Source organism: Lipotes vexillifer, unplaced genomic scaffold (assembly GCF_000442215.2).
Source record: "Lipotes vexillifer unplaced genomic scaffold, Lipotes_vexillifer_v1.1 scaffold965, whole genome shotgun sequence".
In the NCBI taxonomy this organism is placed as follows: domain Eukaryota; kingdom Metazoa; phylum Chordata; class Mammalia; order Artiodactyla; family Lipotidae; genus Lipotes; species Lipotes vexillifer.
This window is the reverse complement of record NW_006769686.1, coordinates 2,125,900-2,136,885: the sequence shown is the minus strand read 5'-3', so window position 1 is coordinate 2,136,885 and position 10,986 is coordinate 2,125,900. Positions and strand designations below refer to the sequence as shown.

The 10,986-nt window shown below is 49.7% G+C and overlaps 1 protein-coding gene across 1 annotated transcript in view; it reads left to right on the top strand.

Annotated features, from left to right (window-relative positions):
• PLCD4 (phospholipase C delta 4) overlaps positions 1–9,876 on the top strand; it is a 15,622-nt gene extending 5,746 nt beyond the window's left edge. Inside the window, exons 6-15 of the mRNA XM_007445850.1 lie at positions 1,665–1,866; positions 3,072–3,216; positions 4,047–4,199; positions 5,850–6,023; positions 7,504–7,660; positions 7,999–8,115; positions 8,348–8,520; positions 9,069–9,204; positions 9,541–9,690; positions 9,770–9,876. Coding sequence (XP_007445912.1) covers positions 1,665–1,866; positions 3,072–3,216; positions 4,047–4,199; positions 5,850–6,023; positions 7,504–7,660; positions 7,999–8,115; positions 8,348–8,520; positions 9,069–9,204; positions 9,541–9,690; positions 9,770–9,876 — 1,514 coding nt within the window. The remainder of the gene's footprint in view (positions 1–1,664; positions 1,867–3,071; positions 3,217–4,046; positions 4,200–5,849; positions 6,024–7,503; positions 7,661–7,998; positions 8,116–8,347; positions 8,521–9,068; positions 9,205–9,540; positions 9,691–9,769) is intronic.
• Positions 9,877–10,986: the final 1,110 nt, after the last annotated feature.

The window sequence follows — 10,986 nt, the reverse complement described above, 5'->3', positions numbered from 1 at the left end:
GGAAAGAGTCACTTAACCTATTGGAGACTCAGTTTTCTCATTTGTAAAATAATTGGTGATCAAATGAAATAATGTACATGGGGACTTCCCTGGTGGTGTAGTGGCTGGGAATCCACCTGCCAATGCGGGGGACGGGGGTTCGACCCCCGGTCTGGGAGGATCCCACACACCGCAGAGCAGCTGGGCCAGTGTGGCACAACTACTGAGCCTGCGCTCTAGAACCCGTGCTCTGTAGCAAGAGAGGCTACCGCAATGAGAGGCCTGCACACCGCTGCGAGGAGTGGCCCCAGCTTGCCGCAACTGGAGAAAGCCCATGCGCAGCAACAAAGACCCAATGCAGCCAAAAATAAATAAATTTATAAAAAAAAAAATAATGTACATGAAAACTACCTAGTAACTATGGACTTACCCTAGCGATTTGAGTTATTACAGTCAAGAATGAAACTTGGTGCCCAACTTCTTGCCGTTTTCCACCATCCTCAGGCCTTGTCAAACCTGGAGTGAGGAAGCTGGGCATGAGAGTCAAGCTGTTCTGTCTCCCCTGCAACAATGTTACCCTCAGTGAGACTGTACAATCCAGTGGTATAGAGCGTGGCTCTGACATCTGGCTGCCTGGGTTCAAATCCCAGCTCCTTCACTTATTAGTTATTAGTTATGTGACCCTGGGATAAGTTACCTAACCTCTCAGGGCAGATCATGTTACATCCACCTGCTCGTGTTGGTGAGAGCATTAAGAGAGATGCTGCATGTAACGTCCTTGGCACAGAGCAAGAGCTCAAGAACTGTTAGCCATCATTGTTGTTATTATATGAAGCCCGTGATGAGGGGGTGAGGGCTCTGGAAGGAGCAACAGGGCCCTGCCCTCAGAGTGTAGTCCAAGGGGATGTTGGACAAACACTCCTCAAAGCACCATATGGGAACTGACGATAGGAAGAAACCCTCAGGCCATAGTTGGCAGCAGCTACACAGCCCAGGGAATAAAACACAGGTACCCTGGTCTTGTCACTAACAAGTCTTTGACTTTGATCCTCTCTGAGCCTCAGTTTCCCCATCTATGAAATTAGCCCTTTGGACTGAATACTGTGCTGTCCATTATGGTAAACATGAGCGCCATGTGACTGCTTAATTTACAGTTGGCCCTCTGTATCCACAGATTCCACATTCGTGGATACGGAGGGTCGACTGCACCATGCCATTTTATGTAAGGCACTTGAGCATCCACGGATTTTGGTATCTGCTGTGGGGAAGGGGGAGGTCTTGCAGCCAATCCCCTGTGAATACTGAGGGATGACTGTAACTAAAATCACAATTTTAACTCAGTTCCTCAGTCACACAGCTACATTTCAAATGCTCGGTAGCTTTATGTATTTAGAGGCTATCATATCGGGCCGTGCAGAATAGAACATTTCCATCATCGTAGAAAGTTCTATTGGACAGCACTGGACTAGAATGATCATAACGATTCCCCTTGTAGATTTAATGTTCTCTGAGGGTGGGGATGATTGAAATGACAGACACTGGATGGGGCAAGTTTGGGATCTGGAGGCTGGGAGTGGACACCATTGGAAAGGCCAGGCCCTGGAGAGGGCTGGGGTGGAGAACCGCCTGTAGGTGTGCTGGGTGCTGTCACCAGAACTTCTCACTCTAGCTACTCCACACCCTAGGCAAACTGCGGCATGTGCTGAGCATGGATGGCTTCCTTAGCTACCTCTACTCGAAGGACGGAGACATCTTCAATCCGACCTGCCTCCCCATCTACCAGGATATGACTCAGCCCCTGAACCAGTACTACATCAGCAGCTCCCACAACACCTACCTAGTGGGAGACCAGCTTTGTGGCCAGAGCAGCGTGGAGGGATACATACGGTGCAGTGGGGCCGAGGGGTGAAAGGGTCCAGCTCATGAGAAAAGAACATCTGTGGGAAGTTGGGGGGTGCTGTCAGGCGATAACAGGGATTGAAAAGTTGTCGTGGGGGGGCTTTGGGGCTGAGGATCCCTGGATACCTGAGAGGCATGGAGGAGCTACTGAAGACTGGCGGGAGAGTGGTATGGAAACCCTGTGGGTAAATGGAACTTCTCTCTCTCTCATAGGCTATGAAACTCTCTTGGAACTCAGAGGTCCTGACAGATTTATTGTGAACAAATAAATAAATTAAATGCTAAATGGGAGGCAGTAGAGAAGAGGAGTTAAAAACACAGGTTCTGGGCTTCCCTGGTGGCACAGTGGTTGAGAGTCCGCCTGCCGATGCAGGGGACACGGGTTCTTGCCCCGGTCCGGGAAGATCCCACATGCCGCGGAGCAGCTGGGTCCGTGAGCCATGGCTGCTGAGCCTGTGCGTCCGGAGCCTGTGCTCCGCAATGGGAGAGAGGCCACAGCAGTGAGAGGCCCGCGTACAGCAAAAACAAAACAAAACAAAACAAAACAAAAAAAAAAACACAGGTTCTAGAGTCAGATGATTTGAGATCAAATACTAGCTCCCTCACCTGGGACTATAGGGCTAAATATTTAACCTCTCTATGCCTCAGTTTCTCTATCTGAGAAACAGAGATGATTACAATGCCTATTCTGTCTGGGTTGTTGTGAAGATGAAATGAGGTAATCCATGTGTCAATAGCTAATAAATGGTATCTGCTTCTATTGCAGTTAATCGTGGATTAGAGCAAATAGTCAAGATATCCTTGTAGTGCCAGCAACTGAACTAGTAGCTTCAAGGGATACATGATGAGTGGAACTTCCCCAGGAAGTCTAGTAGAGAAAATAACTGTAAATTTACTGAGTTTGAATAACTCGGGTGTTGTATAACGATTTACAAGCAGAACACCCCAAGGCAGGATGTGATGGCTCGCTAAGGGAGGATTGTGAGTTGGGCGGGGTGGGGGTGGGTGGAGATCAGTGTGAGCTGCAGCCCTGTCCCAGTAGACAGAGAAGGGTCCGTGGAGATGTAGCTTGGTGGAGTCTTGATGGGTAAGTGCCGGTAAGCACTGTTCTCTCCAGGGTGGGGAGAGAGGGTCCCTAGGTGGAAGATCAGACCTTGACCCCTCCTGTCCCTGGGGGGGTGGGGTTCTTGCAGGGCCCTGAAGCGAGGATGCCGCTGTGTGGAGGTGGATATATGGGATGGACCTAGCGGGGAACCTATTGTTTACCACGGACACACACTGACCTCTCGCATCCCGTTCAAAGACGTTGTGGCCGCCATTGGACAGTATGCCTTCCGGGTAGGAGCCTCAGGATGGAAATACTGATGAGGCAAGAGGATCTGAAGGAAGAGGCTCTGGGTCTGGGGGGGGGGGGGGGGGCGGATGGACCTTCCTTCCTGAAGGTCTAGTCCTGCTTGGTTCACCACCATCACAAAAGAGGCTCAAAGCGGTGAGCGCAGAGAACTTGATATTTAGGCTGAGGTGAGGCTTCAGGGATGGAAGATGGGTCCCAGAAGCTCCACATGCAAGACAGGATTATGATGGCGTAGGAGTGGCTGGGGGGGTGGGGGGGGGGGGGGTGGAGGGATGCAGGGGAGGTTATGTCAAATGGCATATGTGTAAAAGAGATTTTAACTGTGAAGCATCAGGCAAATATTAATTAACCCTTATTATGAATAAGTGTTAGATGTGTTACTAGTAGTCATAGAGCTAATTGCTAGAGATTAGTAATTATTACCTCTAACAACTTCTGTCACCCATCTGGGAGAGGGTGGATGAGGAAACAGAGAAAGTCGTGGGTAGAGCTGGGAGACAATAGCAATCTGGAGATGAAAGCCTGAGAGTGTAACATGAACACATAACTGGGGGAATGGCCTGAGCCTGAAAACGCAAAGGTCCCAGAGGGACCTGGGTCAAACCTGGCACAGATCTGAGATTTGGGGTCCCAAGAATGACTTTTAGATGTGGGGTGCCCAGACCCAGGAAGATCTCCTTGAGGCCTGGCATGGGGTTGGAGGACCTTGGCAATCAGGGTACTCAGTTGAGTTAGTAACTAGGGGGGCCTGGAGAAGCAAGGAGGTTATAGGCCTCAGAACTCTGGCTCCAGCATGCCCTCCCCTCCCCATCAGACATCAGACTATCCAGTCATCTTGTCCCTGGAGAACCACTGCAGCTGGGAACAGCAGGAGATCATAGCACGCCATCTGACAGAGATCCTGGGAAATCAGCTACTGAGCACCACCTTGGATGGGCATCTTCCCACTCAGCTGCCCTCCCCTGAGGTAGGACCATGCTCCCCCAGCCCAGGCTCGGCCATGGCTTCCCTATCGCCCCACCTTGGCTCCTTCTTCCATGCCTATCTTGTTCCCTTCTTCTCACCCTCAGATGGACCATCTTACTCTTTAATATCCTTGGAGAGAACTTCAATTTTTAAAAAATCTGATTCAGGGAATTCCCTGGTGGCCTAGTTGTTAGGATTCCAGGCTTTCACTGCCGTGGCCCGGGTTTAGTCCCTGGATGGGGAACTGAGATCCTACAAGACACGTGGCGCAGCCAAAAAAAAAAAAAAATCTAATTTAACATAGAATTCTAGGTAAAGTTCTCTAAATTTAAAATCATTTATTTACTTTATTTTTTTTTCAATGGAAAATCTTTTTTTCTTGATAGTTCATAATTATAGCCTAGCACCCCCACCATAATCTCAGCCTCTCCCATAACAGCTGCCCAAAGATTTTCTAAATGCTTATATAGACATATATGTGTATATATGGTCACATTTTTAAAAACGTGAATGGGATCATCCTTTCCACCCCTTTTATATCTCTTTTATATTGATACAATATCAATATATATCATGAATGTCTTTTCATATATATGTATTTTCTTTTTTTTTTTTTTTCGGTACGCGGGCCTCTCACTGTTGTGGCCTCTCCCGTTGCGGAGCACAGGCTCTGGACGCGCAGGCTCAGCAGCCATGGCTCACGGGCCTAGCCGCTCCGTGGCATGTGGGCTCTTCCCGGGCCGGGGCACGAACCCGTGTCCCCTGCATTGGCAGGCAGACTCTCAACCACTGCGCCACCAGGGAAGCCCTGGAAATTTTTATTTTTGTAGTCTAAGTCTATTTTCCTTTTTTTTTTTTGGCCGCGCTGCACGGCTTGCAGGATCTTAGCTCCCAGACCAGGGAATGAACCCCGGCCACGGCAGTGAAAGTGTGGAGTCCTAACCACTGGACCGCCGGGGAACTGCCCTTGCAGTCTACTTTTTCTTTTTGTCATTATAACATCTTCAGAGATTTTTAAGCTTTATGTAGTCAAATCTGCCAATTATTTTTATGTCTTGTGAGTTTTCATCTCATGTTTTTATTTATTTATTTATTTATTTATTTTGGGGGGGTGGTACGTGGGCCTCTCACTGCTGTGGCCTCTCCCGTTGCGGAGCACAGGCTCCGGACGTGCAGGCTCAGTGGCCATGGCTCACGGGCCCAGCCGCTCCGCGGCATGTGGTATCTTCCCGGACCGGGGCACGAACCCATGTCCCCTGCATCGGCAGGCGGACTCTCAACCACTGCGCCACCAGGGAAGCCCCATCTCATGTTTTTAAAGGCTTTACCACCTTAAGGTTATTCAGAAAGATTCTGTATTTTCTTCTAATGCTCTTATGTTCTTTATATTTACATGTAAATCTTTAATCTGTGAGGAAACTTCATGTGTCAAATGTGAGGTAGGGGTCTGCATGTATTTTTTCCTTATGGATAGAGATGTTACAGGTTCGCTTAATAGGAAATCCCTGTTGTATGTACCAAGCAGCCTTCCTGTGGGAACTTCTGACCACTCACTCACTTCCTGTGCCTTTGAGAGCAGTGGGACCTGCATGATCCCCAGGAGGGTAGACAGGTAGCTAGGTAGACAGGCCCCCTCATTTTTGTCCCCTAGGAGCTTCGGAGGAAGATCCTTGTGAAGGGAAAGAAGTTAAAAACACTTGAGGAGGATCTTGAGGAAGAGGAGGAGGAGCCAGAGTCTGAACTAGAGGAGGCTGAGCTGCAGCTGGAGGCCCAGATGGAGTCTGAGCCCCAGGAGTTGAGCCCTCGCAGTAAGGACAAAAAGAAGGTAGGCCAGGAGAGTGGTCTTTCTGCTCTGGCATTTGATCAGGTGGTACCACTAGCTGAGAGCCTGCATGTGAAGAGACTGGAGCCAGGCAGGGTGGAGGGCCAAGGAGCAAAATGCTCCTTGCCTCCAATGAAAGAGGCATAAGAATGTGTACATAGCATCACTATATAGATTGCCATATATAGATATATTGCAGTGGCTTTCCAACTTCTTTGGGCTGTGAAATCTTTTTTTTTTTTTTTTAAATGAAATCTTATATGGAAGCTCAGTATACAAAATAGATAAATGCAGAGCCCTCCTGGTTGGAGCACCCCTTTGGCTCTCTCCTGGGTCTCTCAGGTGACTTCTGAGACATCTTTGTACTACTTGCCAGTCTCCTTGAAGGCTAGTTCGAAAACCACTGATGGGTACGTGCGTGCATGCGTGCATGTGTGTGTTATATTGGGTAAGTAGGGCTTACTAGAGTGACTGCTGTGACCTCAACTAAAGTGGGCTTAGTTAGAGAAAGCTTCTTGGAAAAGGTGAGTCTGAAGAGGGATCAGAAATAGCCAGAGGAGGAGCAGGAAGACGTGGGGAAGGGGTACCACTGGTGGGACCACCGAGATCCTGCTCTGAAGTCCGCATTTCTCTCTTTTGTGCATTTGCTTGGCTCAGATGACTTCTAGCTTACCCTGTTCTCTCTGGAGCTGTGTTGTCTAACCTGCTGCCATGCCCAGGGATGGAAATGGGAATTCAGGAGAAAAATCTATAGATCTGGGACTCTCACATCCTTCCAGGTGTGATTTCCATGACCATCTGCATACCTTGACGTATCTGTCTCGGTTCATATGCTTTTTTTTTTTTTTTTTTTTTTTTTTTTTTTTGCGGTACGCGGGCCTCTCACTGTTGTGGCCTCTCCCGTTGCGGAGCACAGGCTTTGGACGCGCAGGCTCAGTGGCCATGGCTCACGGGCCCAGCCGCTCCGCAGCATGTGGGATCTTCCCGGACCGGGCCACAAACCTGCGTCCCCTGCATCGGCAGGCGGACTCTCAACCACTGCGCCACCAGGGAAGCCCTCATGTGCATTTTGATAAAAAATTTATTTGTTTTAAAAGATGAGAGGTAGGGAGTATGATATCTGTTTAATAATAATAATAAATTAAAAACCTGTTACTTACAAAGTAATCCTTCAAGCCCAGAGGCTGAAACTGATCCCATCAGTATACATAGACTGCCTTTATTGCCATTCCCATCCTCAGGTTGTGATGTGCCCACTGTTGTGTCCGCCTATGTGTTGTCAGATTATGTCCCAGGCTCCTATTTCCAAGCCTGGGTTCCTTCTCTTTCCCAAGCAGGTGAGGCAGGAGGAAGAATACAATGGGGCGGCAGTGGGCAGAGCCTTAGGTTGGGTGGAGACGTTCAGATCTTGGCCATTGGCTTCTTCCCTCTCAGATTGCTAATGGTTCAATTCCATCTTCCTCTCTACTCTCTCCTTTTCCAGAAATCCAGGCCCATCTTATGTCCATCCCTCTCTGCCCTGGTTGTCTACTTGAAGGCTGTCACATTCTACAGCTTCACTCATTCGAGGGAGCACTACCGCTTCTATGAAACATCATCTTTCTCTGAAGCCAAGGCCAAGAGCCTCATCAAGGAGGCTGGTCAGGACCAAAAGGGAGGGACAGGGAAGGAACTGGAATGGGTTAGAGTCAGGTCTGATGGGCAGGCAGACGAGTCCCAAGAGGATGAGGGAGCGAAGGAGGGATGGTGGAGCCAAGGAACTCCTCAGACCAGGTACGGGGATGGGAGTATTAACAGTGGGCTCAAGGCTCTAGGGGTAAGACAGTTGTGGGAGATGGTCTGCATGGAAGAGAGATAGGCATAGCCTTAGGAGATGCTGCAGAGAAGAATGAAGTGGGTGGGCAGGGTCCTTGAGACCAGGGAAGTGGGAGGATCCACCCCACCCACTACCATCTCCCTACCCACACCCTCTTTGCAGGCAATGAGTTTGTGCTGCACAATACCTGGCAGTTAAGCCGTGTATATCCCAGTGGCCTGAGGACAGATTCATCCAACTACAACCCCCAGGAGTTCTGGAATGCAGGCTGCCAGATGGGTGAGGGGGCAGTAGGGACAGGGAAGAGCGAGTGGAAGAGCTACGGGTAGGAAGTCAGTCCTTGGGTGGCAACGGGGCCAGGGAGTGCTCCGAGAGGAGGGCTAGGCTGAGAAAGATGCTCTCCATCGTGTTCCCTGCAGCCCTTTTACACCCAATATGTCTGTCTAGCTCCATGAAAGATGGGCTGGATGGCCCCCACGGTGAATCTTTCCTTTTCTCCCCGGGCCCTCAGTGGCTCTGAATATGCAGACTGCGGGGCTTGAGATGGACCTGTGTGATGGGCTCTTCCGTCAGAACGCTGGCTCCGGCTACGTGCTGAAGCCAGACTTCCTGCGTGACGCCCAGAGTTCCTTCCACCCTGAGAGGCCCATCAGTCCGTTCAAAGCCCAGACCCTACTAATCCAGGTATAATGGAAAGAGAAACCATTGGGAAGAAACTGGGATCGCTGGGATAGAAGCCAGGGAGGGTGGTGGGTGGAAGGGGTGAGGGGTGGGTGGCTAGGACTGACAGGAGTGTAATGGGGGAAAAGTTCCTCAGGAGGCAGCATGGACTTTGGAGCCAGTTGCCTAGGTTCAAACCCATTTCCTAGTTGTGTAACGTTAGGCAAACTCCTTAACCTTAGTCTCCTCACCTGCAAAATTGGGGTAACAATACTGCCTACCTCTCAGGGCTGCTGTGATCAGTTAATCTGAAGTGCTTACAACAGTGCCTAGGGCATAGTAAGTGCTATAGAAGGGCTGCTGTCATAAAATACCTTTCAAACCTTGCTAAATTTCTACTTGGATGCATTTTAAATAGCAGGTGAGGTACTAGAATATATTACCCATGAGAATTAGCTTTGCAAACCCCAAAGCTATAGTGCAAGGTCCTGTGCCTCCCCCGCAAGGGTGTGAGAGCTGGACGGGGGCTGGGCTGAGCAGGAACTAGTGAGGTTCCAGAGCTCTGGTTGCAGGTAATCAGTGGGCAGCAACTCCCCAAAGTGGACAAGACCAAAGAGGAGTCCATTGTGGATCCACTGGTAAGAGTGGAGATCTTTGGCGTCCGCCAAGACACAACCCGGCAAGAGACCAGCTACGTGGAGAACAATGGTGAGACTGGGCAGTGCTGGGGGAAAGTGGGAGGAGCATGGCTGTTGTTTTCCTACCATCCAGCCCTCCATTAAGCACAGTCCATCACCCCTCCCGCCACCTTCATGGGAGGCAGTGTGGAACCGGACAAAGAATAAGGACTTGGACATCTTGGGTCTGAAGCCAGGCCTCTCACTTACAAGCTCCAGTGACTAAGCAAACTGCTTACCCACTCAATCTCCTCACTTGTAAAATGCTGCTATGAAAATTAAGCGAGAGAACATGGGGAAAGCAACCCAACATGGTCAACAATGTCTGTTCCTTCATTTTTTCCCTCACTTACCCTCCCCCACTCAGGTTTTAATCCATACTGGGGGCAGACACTGTGCTTCCGGGTCCTGGTACCTGAACTGGCCCTGCTGCGTTTTGTGGTAAAAGACTATGACTGGAAATCCCGAAACGATTTCATTGGTCAGTACACCCTGCCTTGGAACTGCATGCAACAAGGTGAGCCAGTCCTCCCACCCCTAGCCCGCACCCCAGCTCTGGCTGCCTTCCTAATACTGTCCCCCGCCCCCCTTTCCAGGTTACCGCCACATACACTTGCTCTCCAAGGATGGCATCAGCCTCCATCCAGCCTCCATCTTTGTGCACATCTGCACCCAGGAAGGGCTAGAGGGGGTTGAATCTTAAGGTGGGCACTTCACGGGAAGAGTGGGTGCATCGGCTTTAGATGTTAAGAAAAGCCTGGAAGGATGCTCCAGAAAGCAAACAGAGGTGGTGAAAACCAAGCTTTGGACTGTGCATTCTTAGGCACAAAATTACTTCATCCTTCCTGACAAGCAAATCTAGGACCTGATTTTTCACTTTCTTTTCCCTTTCTTCGTTTTCACCAGCCTTTGGTATCATTCCTGTCCTTACCCTCTGCATACTCTACACTTCCTCTTGCTATAGGTTCAATACCATATCCAGATCTAGGACTATACTTTCGCACCAACTCTGGCTCAAAGGCAGATTGCAACTAGAAATCCAGAGAAGGGCTTGGGGCAGACAAACCCTAAGAGGCACTATCTCCTCCACCTCTAACTTCCTCAAAGTCCAGAGCCAAGGGAAGGACAAATCAAGCCCCAAGGCTCCCCAGGCAAAGGCTGGGGAAGGAGATCTGACCCCAAGACTGTATTACGACCGTCAAGAAAACACTACACAGCCCTCAGAGTCTCCACTGGACTGCTGCTCCCTAGCCCCTCTGGTATAAATAGAGCTTCTCTCTCAATTTGGCTTGAGTACAGTCTCATTGTTGGGCAAGAAGGGGAGATATGAGGGTTGGGGGACATTTGGGATAGGGAAAAGGTGGAAAAATAGGGTTTCCAGGGCCCCCCCTGTACTTACTACAAGTATGGCTTCTAAGGGACAGGGCAAAACGAGGAGACAAAGAGTTATGTGATCCCAGCCCTCCTAAAGAGTATGCCTGGAATAGTCCTGGTTTATGTCTGGTGTCTCAGCATAATTATTAATAGTACCCTCTTCCATTTTCCCAGTGTGTCCCAGTTTAGATGATTAATTATACAGTCACTGTGAGGCACTGACAGAATCCTGGGTTAGAGATTTACCTTCCCAGTTGTCTGTCTTTCACCCTATCCTTGTGCTTTAACTCTAGCGCAGCAGCTGAGCCAGTCAGGATGGTGCCGAATTAAAGCTGCTTCCATGAGGAGGCTTAGTGGGTGGCAATCCTCCCTCTACACGTAGACAAAGGGACTCAGAAAAAGGGAGCAGGGCAAGGGCTGATTCAGGCTTGAGGACAGA